The sequence below is a fragment of the Ranitomeya imitator genome, chromosome 2 (assembly GCF_032444005.1).
Source record: "Ranitomeya imitator isolate aRanImi1 chromosome 2, aRanImi1.pri, whole genome shotgun sequence".
In the NCBI taxonomy this organism is placed as follows: Eukaryota; Metazoa; Chordata; class Amphibia; order Anura; family Dendrobatidae; genus Ranitomeya; species Ranitomeya imitator.
In genome coordinates this window covers 194,495,657-194,516,017 of record NC_091283.1, presented here as the reverse complement: position 1 = coordinate 194,516,017, position 20,361 = coordinate 194,495,657, and the positions used below count along the sequence as shown (strand labels likewise).

Genomic DNA, 20,361 nt, shown 5'->3' with positions numbered 1-20,361 from the left:
GCATGAATTTTAATCATCTACTACTCAGTAATCACATTTTAAAGAATCTGTCCGAGGCCTTTCTGTAGGTTAAGGGGAAAGAGTTGAACATGGCAGCAGAACTGGAACCGTTTTGTCTATTCCAGGCAAGAGCAAACGGATTAAAATCTTGTGTAATTGTGCTCCGCATTCTGCGCGATTTGTGCAACCGAGTCCCCACCTGGGCGCAGCTGAAAGGATGGGTGAGTCCGTCTCTGGCAGTCCGGGGGGACGGGTGGGATCCAATAGTCATTAAATAATTGCCATTGTTTTAACAGGGTTAAATTTATATTACACACTAAGGTCACAGAGATCTAAAAGAATGGATCTGTTATCACCCTCCCCGGGTCCTGCACTGCCTTTCCGATGCTGCTTGGTCTTTGGTGATTGATGGTAGCAGTGCCGTCATGTCTAAAATGCTCATAACTGCTGCAGCCGATCACTAGGCTCCGCAGCTCTACCAGTGTAGAAGGCAAGAGACTGAGCACAGTGACTGCCTGCAGCGGCTACGAGTGCTGTAGACGTTATGTTACACGCTGATGTTAGTGATTGGCTGCAGTTGCTACACATTACACTACCTTCTGAGCTTAGTGATTGGCTGTAGCAGATGCAAGCTTTGTAGGTTATCTGCTGAGTTTAGGGATTGGCTGCAGTGGTTGTGAGCACTGGAGACTTTACCTGCTGAGCTCAGTGATTGGCTTTAGCACATAGGAGCTATATATGTTACCCACTGAGCTTAGCGATTGGCTGCAGTGGTTACTAGCACTGTAGACATTACATTACCTACTGAGACTAGTGATTGACTGCAGCAGTTTTGAACACAGTACACTTTGTGGCCTTCTGAGCTCAAGGATTCACTGTAGCAAATACAAGCGCTGAACTTGGTGATTGTCTGCAGCGGTTACGAGCACTGTAGTTATTACTTTACCTGTTGAGCTTAGTGATTGGCTGCAGCAGTTACAAGCACTGTAGATATTATGTTACCCGCTGAGCTTGGCGCTTGGTTGCAGCGGCTAAGAACACTGTAGATATTACGCTATCCGCTGAGCTTAGTGATTGACTGCAGTGGTTTCAGACACTAGATGTTACGTTGCCCGCTGAGCTTAGTGATTGACTGCAGCAGTTACAAGCACTGTAGACTTTACATTACCCATCGAACATAGCAATTGGCTGCAGCGGTTACGAGCGCTGCAACTGACCATCAAAGATTGGAGCAGCGGTGGAGAGGCTAGACTGGACCTGGGGAGGGTGAGTAACGACTCCCCGGGTTCCTGATTGTTTATTTGCAGTAAATACAAGATTTTCTAAGGAATCTTACAGTCAGTAATATTATTCTCGGTCCTCTGCAGATCTGATCTCAACTACTCAACCATTTCTTTTCTCAGCCGCTAGAAATCATATGCGAAAAAGCAATAGGAACGTGTAACCGACCCCTGGGTGCGGGGGAGGCGCTGCGCAGAGTCATGGAGTGCCTGGCGTCCGGCATCATATTGCCTGGTAAGATCAGGGTCATTAGGATGTCGCTTTACCACAACACAGTGTCCTGGCTGTGTAGTTTGTAATGATGTACCGTTACAGGGGCTGCCCCGTGAAAAGGGGTCCGACCGCTGGGACAGTGAGCGGCAGATAAGTGTCCTGTCCTGCCGATCTGTGCAGGTCCCAGCAGTTGGACCCCTATCACCTATCCTGTGGACAATACCTTTGAAGGGGATTTATCACTATACGTCGTACATTATTAAATAGACCTCTTGGACCTGATGGTATTGATGTATTTACTTTGATAATCCATGTAAAAATGGCAATATACAGGTGTTGCTCCATAGTGTAGATGTTTTAGGTAAATGCAGTGACTGAGTAAGCGGAACTGCTCACCTGGTCGAGATGTGCTTACAGCAGGCAACACTCTGTGTAATAGTTTGTAAAGAGTGGACCGGGTGTTGCTCCTCCTTGTGCCGGTTATACCCAATGAGTAATGCAGGATGTGGAAGAAAAACGGAACCACTGGGTTTAGCTGGAAGAAAGACGGCTCATGAGTAGAGGTACAGGCACTTTATTAGGGCTATACGTTTCAGCACCGTACAGGGGCCTTCATTCAGGGCTTAGAAATGAAGAGGGGCGGATATACGCACTTTTTAATAATTATATATATATCCACGAAGTTAAACTATGAGATCTGATAACATATATCAAAGATCATGAATACATTGAAACAAACAGAATAAATGTTTAAATTTGTATATCCAGCCGCCGCAGCGGCTGAATCTCCATCCTCCTAGCCTGATTGACAGCTCCTCAGTATACCTCCTCCCTGCTGCGGCTGAATCTCCATCCTCCTAGCCTGATTGACAGCTCCTAAGAGTCTTTCCTCCTTGCATTTGCTGAATATCCGCTAACCTAGCTTTGGCAGCTCCTTAGGGTGCCTCCTCTGGTTTTCTGCCCAGCTAGCCTGATTGACAGCCCTCATTATACCTCCTCTGTGCAGGTGCTGAATCTCTACCCACCTAGCCTGATTGACAGCTTCTTAGTGTACCACCTCCCTGCAGCTGCTGAATCTGTGCTCTTGCCTTATTGACATCTCAGGGTGCCTCCTCTGTGCAGATGCTGAATCTATGCACACCTAGCATGATTGACAGCTCCTCAGAGTCCCTCCTCCCTGTTGCTGCTGCGACTTTACATTGCTCAGTACAAGCTGCAGCGGTCAGGCTGGGTGGGAGGAGACTGTGGACACTTGGGCTCATGAGCCCTCTCACTCTATAGCTGGATTCATAAAATTCTCATATTATTAGGACTATAAAGCCATTCTGTCACGGATTTTCAAAGTAAGTACAGCAGTCTTATCAGGTCTAAGAGATCTGTTTAATAAAGTATACGGGTTTTATTGTGGAATATGTTAACAAATACAGCTGGAAATGAAATTTACTGAAATACCATTTTGTTTAATTTATTTAATTACAATGTGTTAATAATTTATTCCCCGGAAAAAATATTTTTCATAAATATACTTTATTTAAAAATATTTTTTTTTTTTTTAAATGCAATTTAGGTTTTGTTTCCCATAATCCTGGGAGCATAAAGTGTAAGGCCATGAGTTGTCACCAGTTGTTGCCAGATGTCACAGCTCACTGTATACAGAAATATACACCAATACCTGCGATAGAAATAGAAGATATTTTTTATTGATTGGGGTCGGTAATTTTTAGATCTGTCCAAAAATTATACATGTAAATGCACAGACTCGTTTATTGTATTTTAAAGAGTAACTAAACTGTCATTTTTTTTCTTTGTGTCCAGCAGGGAAAGTTATGAAACTTTGCACATCAATTTGTTAAGGGATTTGTCTTTATTCCTGTAAAAAAAAAAGAATGCAGGTAAGTGGCTTTCAGAACGCCACTGTTGCCCATCATCTGCATTGATATCATACCCATATGGAGTACAGATGATGGCAGTGATGGATCAGCTCCTGTCTCCTCCTGAGTGTTGGGCTTATCCGTCACTGCCATCATCTGTACTCCAAACGAGGACGTTCTGATATCACTGCAGATGATGGCAGGAAATTAGTCTGGGCAACAGTGGGGTTCTGAATGATCTGTTGCCGCAGCTTATCCCCGGAGTTAGTGACCCATCACTGCCATCATCTGTACTCCATATGAGCCACTTATAGGCTATTTTTTATAGGAATGAAGACATATGAAAAGTGATTTGCAAAAGTTTCATAACTTTTCTTGCTGATCAAAATTCTTAAATGTAAAGTTTAGTAACACCATAATGGCGTGTTATTGGGGCTTTGTAATATAAAAACTGCTCTAATGATACATAAAGGATGTAGCGGTACAAAGTGATGTCCTAAAGACAACATGGTAGAGATTCAGAGTCCAGTAATCCCCACTGCTAAATATATATTCCGTCGCATCAATGGTGAAGGTGCGCCATGAGCCGGATACTGCTGGAGGCACCACCAAGACAAAGAACAAGGTCTTGTCTCCTATTTCTAGATCTTCACTACAAAGGAGACTGACCCAGCTCCCCTTGTTCTCGGGATGGGCAGGGCCTTAGCAGCTGGACCCCGGCCACTCGCCTTTTTATATGCTATAACTTGCATTCATCAAAACCCCTTTTATCCAGTATAAAAATAGATTTGGCCGTCAAGCAGTGGTCTCGTGGATTGTGTGGGGGGCTTGTGTTTACCTATATGGACTCACTACACATATAAGCCATTGTGACCGCTCAGGTGTCACCCAGCCTTTACCGCTGATTGACAGAATTCTGTTTACACTGTGCATAGGCAGAAATACGACAATCAGTGATGTGGGCGGGGTTATACACGGCTCAGCATTTAGAGAACTGCTATATCTGCAGCAGAGAAATCGGGGATTTTAACACAACTGCACCACGCAGCCCTGTAAGTGATACATCTCTGGAATCAGGTTCTCTGTCCATACGTCATGTTACTCTCTAACACAACTGCACCAAGCAGCCCTGTAAGTGATACATCTCTGGAATCAGGTTCTCTGTCCATACTTCATGTTACTCTCTAACACAACTGCACCAAGCAGCCCTGTAAGTGAGTGATACATCTCTGGAATCAGGTCCTCTGTCCATACGTCATGTTACTCTCTAACACAACTGCACCAAGCAGCCCTGTAAGTGATACATCTCTGGAATCAGGTTCTCTGTCCATACGTCATGTTACCCTCTAACACAACTGCACCAAGCAGCCCTGTAAGTGATACATCTCTGGAATCAGGTTCTCTGTCCATACGTCATGTTACTCTCTAACACAACTGCACCAAGCAGCCCTGTAATTGATACATCTGTGGAATCAGGTTCTCTGTTCCTACATCAGATTACGTAGCAAAAACCTGATGATTCCTTTTTAAAGCCATTTGTTTCCACTTCTTGCAGCTACTTAGGAAGCAGTTGATTAATTTAAAAAAAGATTTATAGGAAAATAAAGTAGAATGTTACATTTTAGGATTGTAGCGAGTTCACGCTTCTCTTACTTGGAAGAAGCTTCTAGGTTAATTGCAATGGATGTAAGCCACCACCCTCCATAATTAGATTGTATGTGTGTAATGCAGGAGGGCCCGGACTACATGATCCATGTGAAAGAGAACCCACAGATGCCTTGGCCTACATGACCGCGAAAGAGCGAGAGGAGATCACGCAGAGTGCACAGGTAATGAAACGCACCGTTCATTTATTTATATATTCTGGCCGTCTCTATAGCACCCACGTAGTCTGCAGTGCAGTGCATACATGGAGTGACTAGGGCTCCGAGACCATTCCTTAAACAGCCGGCTTTGGTCACAGGCACCTCCAGAAGTGGCATGGATTAATGTGCTGGGCGTGGAAAGTTCGGTAGCCAGATGGATGAGGATTAGTTCTGTCATTTTGCACAGTGAGGTGCATGTTTTGCTGTTCATGAAGGTGGTTGCAGCCAGTTCTGAACCTAATCCCACGTGTAGGAGTGAAAGTTCTTCTGCGTGCCAACGGTTTCACCCAGAAGTTGGTGACCTCAGGAGCTACTTTGTCACCATATAAATATCAGGACGAATTTAGGCATTATAGATGACTTCAAAGCGGACGGTGACGTTTTCTGGATTCTGCTTTATTCCTGTTCCTCGGGGGTCACCAAAACGATGCGTCAGCCTTTCTCCGGAACTTTATATATACTGTTCGGGTCTTAGGAGAAGTCGCTGTCTACTAGGCATCACGTAGTAATCTATTGCTGGAACCTTTGGCCCTGCTGCGACCAATCTTTCATTTGTGCAACTGCGAAACCCAATGAGACAGATCTGGTGTCATTCTCACCTTCTCAGAATCGAGCGGCGGGGGCCTTTGGACAGCGATTAAAAGAGCGTCCGTAAGATACGGTCTGGGATCCAGTGATACCAAATCCTTCAGACCATTTGCTGCTATATCATGTCATTAAGGAATTTGATAGCTAATGTCTTACAAGAAATTCCTTCTTGGAGAAATCACTTTACAAGAGAGCGACCATCTGCATGAATGACGACACATTAGGAGCTGCCGCTCGGGGGTGCAGTTTACTCTCCGAGACCGGTTGTTTTCTAGACTTTTTTTTTTCGGTTAAATGCTTCCATTGCTGAGAAAACAACTGTCCGTCAGTCTTGGATGAGATCTTTTGGCTTCGTTCACTGTCATTGGAAATGAGCCAGAGAGTCAGAGGAGGACAACTATTTATGGGGCGAGGATGTCAACGCTCCCTTCTATTGTATAATGATTCCTATATAGAAACCTTCCCGTTTGTAACACACCAGGCTTCTTTCTACGAGGAGATATATGATACATCGATTCTACCCGGTCAGTGACCACTCCATGTTGAAAGAAGGATTTGTGCTGTTAGTTATTGGGCAGCGTGATGCCTTCAACAATCTGCCTGAAAAAGCACCGCAAGACCACCATAAAAAAAAATGAAAATAATGCACAGCAATGCTAAAAAGACATTGCTGTGCATGTTGTTCTTTTGTTGCTTCTTTTAAAGAGGACCTTTAAAAGACACAAAATGTTTCACGTTGAACTGGACACATGATATAATAGTGGACGCAAAGCGGAATAAAACATAGTTTTTGTATTTTTATTTCTTCTCTCTTACAGAGTTATTCGCAATCATAACAAAAGGTAACTCATCAGGTTGCAAATACTAAGTCCTAGTTAGTGTAATCAGACAATTTTCACTGGAGGCGTGGACATCTTCCTGTATGAGTTTCCCAATTGTAAGCAGGGAGCAACATTTTAGTGGGAGGGCACCACAACACCCACCATAGCTTAGGTTTCTCAGTAGGTGACAGGTAAGGATACATGATCTCCTGGTCTCACCTCCTTCATGATTAGAAAGTAGAGTACAGATGACTTACACCTTTCAGATAAGGTCCCTGTAGTGTAAGGGGCAGCACAGCACATCTGAGCTTAGCTGCGCCACATTACAAACCTTTCTAGTAGCGCTTCTCATTGCACTGTCAGCTCTGCTGTACTGCCCCTCCACCACAATGCCAATCCAGAGAGGAGTCACATCTATGTGACTGTTTCAGAAGAACAGAAATAAGTGTGATTACTGACACAGCTGCAGACAGGCAGTGTAGGGGGGAGGTACAGTACATCAGAGCTGACTGTGTCATTCTACTATTTCAGTAGATATTTGTATTGATTTTAGCAGATTTTGCTTTTTGTAAACTCTGGAATATTTGTTGCAATCTATTACAAATTGGTTAAAAGGTATCGTCGGACAAGCAATTTTGCAGTTTACAGCTTATTAAAATATTCAACTGTTCGTTAGATATTAGTATTTTTGTTTACAGCTCGTTGCCTTAGAGATCGACCACCGCTTCTAGACAGCAGACCTTGCCCAGTGCTTACAATCTCCTCTCTATAGAGCTTTTAAACAATGGTTTGAAGATGGCTGGGATCGCTGCAGCGTGCCATTACCTGCTTATCCTGGACAGCTTCAGTTGTAGTACTTGGAAGCTAGACAGCAGCGGTGGTCGGTCTCCTAGGCAATGAGCTATAAACAAAACAAAAGTGTTAATATCTCAAGAACGGCTGCAAATTTTAATGAGCAGTGAATTGCAAAAGCGCTTGTTTTTACAAGTTCTATCCGACAAGTTCCATATATGAGGATGTTGGGAAAACCCCTTTAAATACTTTATTATTGAGAACTGTAACTTTTCCTGTGTCTTAAACATTTTCTGTCTCTTCCATCACAGCATGCGCTGCGTTTATTAGCTTTTGGACAAATATACAAAGTCTTGCAAATGGACCCACTCCCATCTAATAAGCCCTTCCAGAAATACTCGTGGTCAAGCACAGACAGGGAAGGTAAGATATGAGTTCTTAAAGTCTAACCAAACTCTTCCAAAGATATATCCTAATATGTGGAATAAGGCGAGAGGATAATCTGGATGCTATGTGAATTCACTACAGTACTTGTTACAATAAAAAAAATGTTGCACCGTTTATGCTCTGTGTGTGAACACTGCCACTGTGATGTACGGCCATAAATGCCCTCCGCCTTCCTCCCTCGGTACACCCCATAGATCGGATAGTGGTCAGCACCAGATCTGTAGACAGTCTCGTACAGAGAGGCATCGGGCTGAGCGGCGGCAGACATGAAAGTACAGTCATTTTCAGTACATATAAATTAATACATTAATTCATTACTATTATCATGGCGACCGATGTACAATACTAAACTGTGATGTAAGCCGGACAACCCTTTGAAGATTTCCATTGTCTCAGGATACTTAACCAATGTGCTGGAATTTAATTATTAGACGACACTTCAAAAATGAATTCCCTAAAATTAATAAGACGAATGAAGCATTTAAAGACATGAGAAAGAAAAAGAAATCGTCGTTCGGTGGTGTAGCGTAAGGCTATGTGCACACGTCAGGATTTCTTGCAGAAATTTCCTGATCAAAACCGGACATTTTCTGCAAGAAATCCGCATGCGTATTTTTCGCGCGTTTTTTGTGTGTTTTTTTTTCCGGAGCTTCCCAATGCATTAAATAGCAGGAAAAACGCAAAAAATCCACAAAATTAATGAACATGCTGCGTTTTTTACCACGATGCGTTTTTTTTCCGCGGAAAAAAATGCATCATGTGCACAAAAATTGCAGAATGCATTAAAAATGATGGGATACTTATGTATGCGTTTTTTAAGCATTTTTCCCGCAGAAAACTGCCGAAACAACGCGAAAAATCCTGAACGTGTGCGCATAGCCTGAAGAAGGTGTCATGTTCAGTTTTCATTTGCAGCAAAGTCCTTGATGTTTTTCTAATTTACAGAAATCTCTGTCCTTACACGGATGATCGCGGGAACAGTAGGCACTGAAGGTTAAAAATTGAGGCAGGCTCCTTTGCGGTCTTCGCTGGTGCTACATTACATACAGTTGTGGGAAAAAGTGTTTGCCTCTTCCTGATTTCCTATTCTTTTGCATGTTTGTCACGCTTAAATGTTTCAGATCAGAAAACATATGTAAATATTAGACCAAGACAACACAAGTAATCGCAAAATGCAGTGTATAAATGAAGGAAAAGAAATCCAAACCTACAGGTCCCTGCGTGAAAACGTGATACACGTGGACAGGCTTTTCCACATCACTAGATGATATACTTTGTAAACCATTTTTATATAGAAATAGATCTTCATCCGCTCCCAGGCTGATGCTTCACTGGTGTGACGGTGGTTGCTATATTTGCTTGGCCTTCATCAAAGGTATTGCTTGTTAAAATGTGATCGCAGAAAATAAAATTAAAAAAAAACTAAAATAATATATGCTGCTCAAAATAATAAAGGGAACACTAAAATACCACATCCTAGATATCACTGAATGAAATATTCCAGTTGCAAATTTTTACTCATTGCATAGTGGGATGTGTTTAGAACAATAAAACATAACAATTATCAATGTAAATCAAAATGAATATCCCACGGTGGTCTGGATTTGGAATGATACTCAAAATAAAAGTGGAAAATCATACTACAGGCTGATCCAACTTCAGTAGAAATGCCTCATGACAAGTCAAAAAGATGCTCAGTAGTGTGTGTGGCCTCCACATGCCTGTATGACCTCCCTACTGTACAATGCCTGGGCATGCTCCTTATGAGGTGGCAGATGATCTCCTGAGGGATCTCCTCCCAGACCTGGACTAAAGCATCCGCCAACTCCTGGACAGTCTGTGGTGCAACATGACAGTGGTGGATGGTGCGAGACATGATGTCCCAGATGTGCTCAATCGGATTCAGGTCTGGGGAACGGGCGGGCCAGTCCATAGCTTCAATGCCTTCATCTTGCAGGAACTGCTGACACACTCCAGCCACATGAGGTCTGGCATTGTCCTGCATTAGGAGGAACCCAGGGCCAACCGCACCAGCATATGGTCTCACAAGGGGTCTGAGGATCTCATCTCGGTACCTAATGGCAGTCAGGCTACCTCTGGCGAGCACATGGAGGGCTATGCGGCCCTCCAAAGAAATGCCACCCCACACCATTACTGACCCACTGCCAAACCAGTCATGCTGAAGGATGTTGCAGACAGCAGATCGCTCTCCACCGTGTCTCCAGACTGTCACGTCTGTCACATGTGCTCAGTGTGAACCTACTTTCATCTGTGAAGAGCACAGGGCGCCAGTGGCGAATTTGCCAATCCTGGTGTTCTGTGGCAAATGCCAACTGTGAGCACAACCCCATCTGTGGACGTCAGGCCCTCAGACCATCCTCATGGAGTCGGTTTCTAACCGTTTGTGCAGACACATGCACAATGTGGGCTGCTGGAGGTCATTTTGCAGGGCTCTGGCAGTACTCCTCCTGTTCCTCCTTGCACAAAGGCTGAGGTAGCGGTCCTGCTGCTGGGTTGTTGCCCTCTTACGGCCCCCTCCACATCTCCTGGTAGCGCCTCCAGCCTCTGGACACTATGCTGACAGACACAGCAAACCTTCTTGCCACAGCTCGCATTGATGTGCCATCCTGGATGAGGTGCACTACCTGAGCCACTTGTGTGGGTTGTAGAGTCCGTCTCATGCTGCCACGAGTGTGAAAGCACAACCAACATTCAAAAGTGACCAAAACATCAGCCAGAAAACATCAGTACTGAGATGTGGTCTGTGGTCCCCACCTGCAGAACCCCTCCTTTATTGAGGGTATCTTTATAATTGCCAATAATTTCCATCTGTTGTCTATTCCATTTGCACAACAGGATGTGAAATTGATTGTCAAACAGTGTCGCTTCCTAAGTGGACAGTTTGATTTCACAGAGGTTTGATTTACTTGGAGTTATATTCTGTTGTTTAAGTGTTCCCTTTATTTTTTTGAGCAGTGTATATTGTGATGTACTAACCCATGTTAGAGCCAGGGGGTGCTGTATATGCTCCTCAGGATAAGCATCGGGGCTCATCTGTAATGGTGATGTTGAAACAGTGTCTGGCTTGGTTGTAAATGGCCGGTATGTGTCGCAGAAGGAGTCTGCACTGTAAGCTTGTAGTATTATTGTTTTGGGACCTGTAGTTCCACAAGTAGTTCCACAAGCTGGTGAGCTGGGCGGGACTGGCTAGCCACACACACCTCCCACCTATGGGGGTGGTTACAGGTACATAATGTAAACATGGATTGGGTCACATGTTCAGAGTGTGAGTTCCTGTATAGCCTGTGTGTTTGCATGTCCTGGAGTGGACTGGATTCCTGGAAGCACCTGCTGAGGCTATGGACTTGAAGGCTTGTATGTTGGAAGTGCCTGGGACTGGAATTCCTGAATAGCGCACGGAGAGGCCGTATCTGCAGAGCCTAGGACGGCTACTGTGTTGGGAAGCTACAGTTCCTACTGCAGGGCTAGACTATCCAAGGTGCACTGGTCACAAGGACGGTGATCCCAGTGAGGCAGTTGTTCTCTGGGAAGCAGGACTGACAGGAGTCAGTGTGTGGAGCCGGAGCTACTCTAAGGTAACTCCAGATAAAGGGGGTTACGGCCATTTGAACAGACCGTCGGTGGTTAATGTGTTCCGTTGATGTAAATAATGAACTGTTCGTGGTGCGGTTTATGATGATTAATAAACCGGATAGACTGTTTGTGTAGAAACCGTACCTGAGTGCTTTAATCCCGTTGCCAAGCGAGCTCCCCCAACCCACTCAGGTAGTGCTATTATATATATATATATATATATATATATATATATATATATATATATATATATATATATATACATACATACATATACATCTACTATATAATCGTCTGAGGGTCACTTCCGTCTGTTTATCCGGCCGCGAATTCGCCCTTCCCTTCTCCCCTCCAGTCAGTGCCCCATAGCGTTTTAGCAGTCCGTTAAACGGACTGCGTTACACCGTGGCATAACGCGGTGTAACGCAGTCCGTTATCGCTGATATTAACCCTGTATGACCAACTTTTTTACTATTGATGCTGCCTATACAGCATCAATAGTAAAACGATCTAATGTTAAAAATAATTTTTAAAAAATTAAAAATCATTATATTCTCACCTCCCGGTGCCTTTCCCGCTCCTCGCGATACTCCGATCCCAAGAATGCATTGCGCAATGACCGGAGATGACGTAGCGGTCTCTCGAGACCACTACATCATCACGTGTTATTGCCGCAATCGCAATGCATTCTTGGGAACGCCTGGGCTGGATACGGGGGCCGCCAGAAGGTGAGTATATACAGTGGGGCAAAAAAGTATTTAGTCAGTCAGCAATAGTGCAAGTTCCACCACTTAAAAAGATGAGAGGCGTCTGTAATTTACATCATAGGTAGACCTCAACTATGGGAGACAAACTGAGAAAAAAAAATCCAGAAAATCACATTGTCTGTTTTTTTTAACATTTTATTTGCATATTATGGTGGAAAATAAGTATTTGGTCAGAAACAAAATTTCATCTCAATACTTTGTAATATATCCTTTGTTGGCAATGACAGAGGTCAAACGTTTTCTGTAAGTCTTCACAAGGTTGCCACACACTGTTGTTGGTATGTTGGCCCATTCCTCCATGCAGATCTCCTCTAGAGCAGTGATGTTTTTGGATTTTCGCTTGGCAACACGGACTTTCAACTCCCTCCAAAGGTTTTCTATAGGGTTGAGATCTGGAGACTGGCTAGGCCACTCCAGGACCTTGAAATGCTTCTTACGAAGCCACTCCTTCGTTGCCCTGGCGGTGTGCTTTGGATCATTGTCATGTTGAAAGACCCAGCCACGTTTCATCTTCAATGCCCTTGCTGATGGAAGGAGGTTTGCACTCAAAATCTCACGATACATGGCCCCATTCATTCTTTCATGTACCCGGATCAGTCGTCCTGGCCCCTTTGCAGAGAAACAGCCCCAAAGCATGATGTTTCCACCACCATGCTTTACAGTAGGTATGGTGTTTGATGGATGCAACTCAGTATTCTTTTTCCTCCAAACACGACAAGTTGTGTTTCTACCAAACAGTTCCAGTTTGGTTTCATCAGACCATAGGACATTCTCCCAAAACTCCTCTGGATCATCCAAATGCTCTCTAGCAAACTTCAGACGGGCCCGGACATGTACTGGCTTAAGCAGTGGGACAAGTCTGGAACTGCAGGATCTGAGTCCATGGTGGCGTAGTGTGTTACTTATGGTAGGCCTTGTTACATTGGTCCCAGCTCTCTGCAGTTCATTCACTAGGTCCCCCCGCGTGGTTCTGGGATTTTTGCTCACCGTTCTTGTGATCATTCTGACCCCACGGGGTGGGATTTTGCGTGGAGCCCCAGATCGAGGGAGATTATCAGTGGTCTTGTATGTCTTCCATTTTCTAATTATTGCTCCCACTGTTGATTTCTTCACTCCAAGCTGGTTGGCTATTGCAGATTCAGTCTTCCCAGCCTGGTGCAGGGTTACAATTTTGTTTCTGGTGTCCTTTGACAGCTCTTTGGTCTTCACCATAGTGGAGTTTGGAGTCAGACTGTTTGAGGGTGTGCACAGGTGTCTTTTTATACTGATAACAAGTTTAAACAGGTGCCATTACTACAGGTAATGAGTGGAGGAAAGAGGAGACTCTTAAAGAAGAAGTTACAGGTCTGTGAGAGCCAGAAATCTTGATTGTTTGTTTCTGACCAAATACTTATTTTCCACCATAATATGCAAAAAAAATGATAATAAAAACAGACAATGTGATTTTCTGGTTTTTTTTTCTCAGTTTGTCTCCCATAGTTGAGGTCTACCTATGATGTAAATTACAGACGCCTCTCATCTTTTTAAGTGGTGGAACTTGCACTATTGCTGACTGACTAAATACTTTTTTGCCCCACTGTAACTATTTTTTATTTTAATTCTTTTTTTTAACAGGGATATGGTGCCCACATTGCTATATACTACGTGGGCTGTGTTAGATACTGCATGGGCTGTGTTATATACTGCGTTGCCTGTTATATACTACGTCTCTGTGCTATATACTACGTGGCTGTGCAATATACTACGTGGCTGGGCAATATACTTCGTGGCTGGGCAATATACTACGTGGCTGTGCTATATACTACGTGGGCTGTGTTATATACTGCGTGGGCTGTGCTATATACTATACATATTCTAGAATACCCGATGCGTTAGAATCGGGCCACCATCTAGTATGTACAGTACAGACCAAAAGTTTGGACACACCCTCTCATTTCAAGATTTTTCTGTATTTTCATGACTATGAAAATTGTACATTCACACTGAAGGCATCAAAACTATGAATTAACACATGTGGAATTATATACTTAACAAAAAAAAATGTGAAACAACTAAAATTATGTCTTATATTCTAGGTTCTTCAAAGTAGCCACCTTTTGCTTTGATGACTGCTTTGCACACTCTTGGCATTCTCTTGATGAGCTTCAAGAGGTAGTCACCGGGAATGGTTTTCACTTCACAGGTGTGCCCTGTCAGGTTTAATAAGTGGGATTTCTTGGCTTATAAATGGGGTTGGGACCATCAGTTGTGTTGTGCAGAAGTCTGGTGGTTACACAGCTGATAGTCCTACTGAATAGACTGTTAGAATTTGTATTATGACAAGAATAAAGCAGCTAAGTAAAGAAAAACGAGTGGCCATCATTAATTTAAGAAATGAAGGTCAGTCAGTCCCATAAATTGGGAAAACTTTGAAAGTGTCCCCAAGTGCAGTGGCAAAAACCATCAAGCGCTACAAAGAAACTGGCTCACATGAGGAGCGCCCCAGGAAAGGAAGACCAAGAGTCACCTCTGCTTCTGAGGATAAGTTTATCCGAGTCACCAGCCTCAGAAATCGCAGGTTAGCAGCAGCTCAGATTAGAGACCAGGTCAATGCCACACAGAGTTTTAGCAGCAGACACATCTCTACAACAACTGTTAAGAGGAGACTTTGTGCAGCAGGCCTTCATGGTAAAATAGCTGCTAGGAAACCACTGCTAAGGACAAGCAACAAGCAGAAGAGACTTATTTGGGCTAAAGAACACAAGGAATGGACATTAGACCAGTGGAAATCTGTGCTCTGGTCTGATGAGTCCAAATTTGAGATCTTTGGTTCCAACCACCGTGTCTTTGTGTGATGCAGAAAAGGTGAACGGATGGACTCTGCATGCCTGGCTCCCACCGTGAAGCATGGAGGAGGAGGTGTGATGGTGTGGGGGTGCTTTGCTGGTGCCACCATTGGGGATTTATTCAAAATTGAAGGCATACTGAACCAGCATGGCTACCACAGCATCTTGCAGCGGCATGCTATTCCATCCGGTTTGCGTTTAGTTGGACAATCATTTATTTTTCAACAGAACAATGACCCCAAACACACCTCCAGGCTGTGTAAGGGCTATTTGACCAAGAAGGAGAGTGATGGGGTGCTACGCCAGATGACCTGCCCTCCACAGTCACCAGACCTGAACCCAATCGAGATGGTTTGGGGTGAGCTGGGCCACAGAGTGAAGGCAAAAGGGCCAACAAGTGCTAAGCATCTCTGGGAACTTCTTCAAGATTGTTGGAAGACCATTCCCGGTGACTACCTCTTGAAGCTCATCAAGAGAATGCCAAGAATGTGCAAAGCAGTCATCAAAGCAAAAGGTGGCTACTTTGAAGAACCTAGAATATAAGACATAATTTCAGATGTTTCACACTTTTTTGTTAAGTATATAATTCCACATGTGTTAATTCATAGTTTTGATGCCTTCAGTGTGAATGTACAATTTTCATAGTCATGAAAATACAGAAAAATCTTTAAATGAGAAGATGTGTCCCAACTTTTGGTCTGGACTGTATATATATAATGTACATACACACACATAAAATTTGGGCTAGTAAAGCACTAAATCAAATTACAGATGCCCTCTTCCTCCCACCAAAGCTTTTATCCTCTTAATATATTGCAGTCATCATGTTATACAGCACTGTGTACTTACAATGCTCATTGTTACTTTCTACTCGGCTAATTCTTCTCTTTTCTCTGCTCTATGTAGAAACAGGAAGTGTCATGTCCCTGCATTTATCACTCCCCTGTCACCTGACCCAGCTGCTCCCTCCTCCCCTTTGCAGTGACTCATGCAGGGAAAATTGACCACCCTATTTCTACATTTAGCTTAAAAGGATTCAGCTTGTCTGTTTTTAATAACGTGATGTCATAAATCTAATGGAAAACGGAAGAATTAAAGGGACAGTCCACTGATTTGACCACCCCATACTCATGGGGATCTAGGTGTGCCCGGAGCACGCAGACACCTGGTGATCGCGGACGCCTCTGTACACTGTACTCATTGATCACTTTGCAGCCAGGAAAGGAGAAGGCAGAAGCGGTAATAAGCCGTCTCTACCTTCTCCCCAGAGTCCGCGGCTGTAGATCACAGATCTGACTGCTAGATTGTAGGAGACGTAGGACCAAGCACCATAAATTGATATTTTTCGGGAAATCCTGAAATGGTCTCCTTTATTGCACTATTGGAAAATGAAAATAAACCTTAGATTGGAGTCGCACAGTGACTTTGCCCGCAAACATGCGCAGCAAGGCATATGAATGGGGTCGCTTTGTGACCCTAAGCTGTAAAAAGTTGGGTCATTTATATCTTGCAGTACCCTAGGGGTCACAATGATTAGTGCAGTAGAGAGGTTTTTTTGCCGCAACCAGAACCGCCGCTTATCCCGTGCTATAGTCCTGCTGCGTCGTATGTGCTAATGAGACCGGATTAGTCCAGCTGTGTAGTTCTGCCTTGGATCTCCCCCAGTCATGCCTCACGGGTGTGATTGATGACCTGTACGGCGGTCCGACCATGGCGAGTATTGCCTGCAGGTTGTTGTTTACACTCGGGGAGGCAAGGACTAGTCTGGAGGATAATGGGTGCAAACTGTAAAGCGCTGCGGAATATGTTAGCGCTATATAAAAAAAAATACACATTAGATTAGATTAAGAGGCGCGTCACCGGACTAGTCCTGCCTCAATAACATATGTGTTGCTGCAAGATTAAAGTTCATTTTTCAAAAACTGCAGCGTTAGTGCGTAATATAAGCCTCACCAGTGAGAAGAAATCTCCATGCGTGTTGGTCTATTAGCGGTGGGGGACGTGACAGATTCCAGTTAGTGCTAAGTCTATGCATAAGATATAAGTAAAATGGTCCTCGGCAGATAACTTTTGCAGAATGAAAGCACAGTGTCAGTAACAGTTGGACGTGTTTTTTTTCTCCTGTGTTGATTTTACTACCTTTTGCTCTCTCCTTCTACTTTTCAGGCTTGAAGAGGCCATACGACGACGGTTCTTGTGATGACAAAGATCCAAATAAGAAAATGAGGCGCAACTTACGCAAAAGTAAGATCCTTTACCTGCAGCTCACAAGGTAGCAAATAACTCTATACTGTAGCGTCAGAAAAGTGATAGAAAGACGGATAAATACTTCTACAGTTCCATAGACTGCTGCGCGTACCTTGTATTTAATACTGCGCTCTTCACCTCCAGTTTTGGACAGTAAAGCCATAGAATCAAACCAGCCAATGAACGCACTGATGCGACTCAACCAGATCCGGCCTGGTCTGCAGTACAAGCTGCTGTCCCAGTCCGGCCCAGTGCACGCACCGGTGTTCACCATGTCAGTGGATGTGGACGGCACAACTCATGAGGCCTCTGGGCCATCCAAGAAGACGGCCAAGCTTCACGTCGCAGTAAAGGTGAGTAACGTTCCTCATTGATTTGCAACATCTCATTTTTCTAACTGCAGGAAGAGTCGCTAGATCACTGGGCGTCCCACCGATTGCCAAAGTGGTCTCTGCCTCTGTGTGACTGAAGGAGATAGCCGCAGTGACAGGCGATCTTCGTCAGGCTTTGAATTGAATGGCAGCACATATGCGGCGGCCCTGCTCCATCCAAACAGGGAAGCAGGACCCCCATCCTATGGATAAGTGATATCATTACTGGACTGCTCCATCTAAACACTCTACTGTTGCGTCCCAGCATCATTATCATATCGGAGAGTTTTACTTCTGTAATTATAGGCAGCTTCATGGCTACCTTTATATTTTACAATGCATGATTGAGGGGAGGATCCGACCCCAGGTCCCTGCACCTCTCTGAATACACATGAAGGGGCAGAGAAACACTACCAGACACACAAGGAATTCTCACCCCTACTTTATGGCGGGCAGACTGAGGTCAGGATCCCGACCTGGAAAACACACAGTCGTGGCCAAATGTTTTGAGAATGACAAATTTTGGTTTTTATACAGTTTTATTTTTTTTAAAGCACATTCTCTGGGGTTGTACATGTGAGGAGGGTGCACATTCAAAACACAGCGGGCGAAATAAGTATTGAAAACATCACAATTTTCTAAGTAACTATATTTCTAAAGGTGCTATTCACTTGAAATTCTCACCAGATGTCGGTAACAACCCGTCCAGTCCACACTGGCAAAAAAATCGCCATAGATGTCCATAAATTATATGTAATTATGAGAACGAACACAGGAAAATGTAATTAATACTTAGTACAAAAGTCTGTGTTGGTGATGAAGCTTCAAAACGCCTACTGTATGGAGAAACTAGTCGCAGGCCTTGCTAAAATGAGCAGAACGGAGTAAGGCTAATCTGGCCCTATATCTTATTAATATTTCACCAGATATGTTCTCCAGTGCCCTGACTGGGGTAACATTTTCAGCGGAAGTGCACTTTTTTCTGCACAACAGGACTCATTCATATGACATACACTTTCATTGTGCAGCTTCTTTTTTTGCCTTGTGTTTCAGTGCAGCATTTAATAGAACAATTCCTTCCAGCTACATACAAATAATGGTCCAAGGAAAAAGAAACTGCAATGCAATGCCATGCAGGTGAAAAAAAAAATATTTTATTCTCCCATTAGTTTTAAAAAAAAAAGTCATTTTATCACTCGAAAGGTGTTTCAGTGCAACCTCTTTTTCCTTGGACTATACGTTTTTGGACATTTGGGGTAATTGTCCCAGGACTCACATCTACAGCTTTTTTTTCATCAATGCTGTTTCAATTCTATTCTGTATATGAAAAAAAAGGATTTGGGGCATAAAGACCCCATAAACGTTATCTTAAAGTTGGCAAAACCCATCGATTTGGGCAGGAACTCCCCCAGCAGATGATATTGGGCAGAGCAGGATTCAACCTTTGGAGTTGAAAAGCTTGATGTTCTCTTCTCTCAGTGGAGAGAAGCCGCAGCTTGCAAGGACTAGCCGCACATTTCTCCCCACTGAAAGCACTCAGCTGTGCATTTACGTCCATGCAGGCGACAGAGCCATTGACCGAAGAGCGGCAAAGTCTGTAGCCGCTGGATGGGAGGCATGCAAACCACATCCTACCTGACGGATTCCTCAGCGCCTCTTCTTGTTTGTAGGCCCTGCCCAACATCATCGTTGTAGGATGAAAGCACCAGGGCCGGCTAGTCAGGTTGCCAGCAGGTGGAAGGAGATTCGCAGGGCTCCCATCCGGCGGGCGAAGACCATTGATGTGGCCTTTGGACCAGGGTCCTGTGAATTGATTCAATCCTCTGTAATGGGGCCCTTTAGTGCCTGTGTTTGGGTTCCTCTGGTGGTCTTATGATGACCTTTTTCCTATACAGGTCTTACAAGCTATGGGTTACCCTACCGGTTTTGACACAGATATGGAATGTCTTAGTTCAGATGAAAAATCGGACAGCGAAGGAAAGAATGAGACAGTCTCTTCCAATTCGAGCAGTAATACGGGCAGCTCCAGCACCGATGGCTCCAATACGCTAGAGGTAAGAAGCCCTCCTGAGGAATAGTGCTGGCGATACACCGTACTTACCTGTAGGCCAACCACTGGGTAAGCGGGTCAGCTGACATTACACGGCCACTGTTGGCCATAAGCATTGGATGAATCATAGGATAATCGGTCATTGAGGGCTTGCCGTGTTCCCTTCTGAGAGTTCATTACAGGCAGCAGTGATCACTCAGATTAATCAGGCTTGGGAATAGGTAATTAAGAAATGTTGTAGTATTATGTCCGCCCTGCACCCATAATGCTGCATAATGAGGGAGATCGGCTGTTCAGAAAATTTGTATGACGGACCTTATAGGAACTGTAAAGGTGGCCATCATCCAGGGTTCTCATGGTGGTTGTGGCTCTGGGGAAATATGATAACCCAAGAATTTATAATTTCCGGGTAATTATTTCACCACTGTGATTATGAAGGTTGATAGAGAGACCCGCGAAATCATAATAATAATACAAATAAATGAGGATATAAATTTAATTTATTCTCTCTATTAATCTATTTTTCTGTGACTCAAAAGCCACTGTAGTTACGGGTTTTATTTTTATTTTTTAATACCATCTAATAAATATCTCAAAGTAGACTTAGGCTTTATCTTGAGGCTATGTGC

The 20,361-nt window shown here is 43.9% G+C and overlaps 1 protein-coding gene across 4 annotated transcripts in view; it reads left to right on the top strand.

The window, feature by feature from the left end:
• Positions 1–20,361, top strand: part of STRBP (spermatid perinuclear RNA binding protein) — a 156,015-nt gene that overhangs the window by 114,696 nt on the left and 20,958 nt on the right. For all 4 annotated transcript variants that reach the window (XM_069748449.1, XM_069748450.1, XM_069748448.1 and 1 more), the window contains 7 exons: positions 126–221; positions 1,404–1,515; positions 5,097–5,194; positions 7,743–7,854; positions 17,231–17,308; positions 17,456–17,664; positions 19,578–19,736. In XM_069748449.1, the coding sequence (XP_069604550.1) occupies positions 126–221; positions 1,404–1,515; positions 5,097–5,194; positions 7,743–7,854; positions 17,231–17,308; positions 17,456–17,664; positions 19,578–19,736 (864 nt within the window). The remainder of the gene's footprint in view (positions 1–125; positions 222–1,403; positions 1,516–5,096; positions 5,195–7,742; positions 7,855–17,230; positions 17,309–17,455; positions 17,665–19,577; positions 19,737–20,361) is intronic.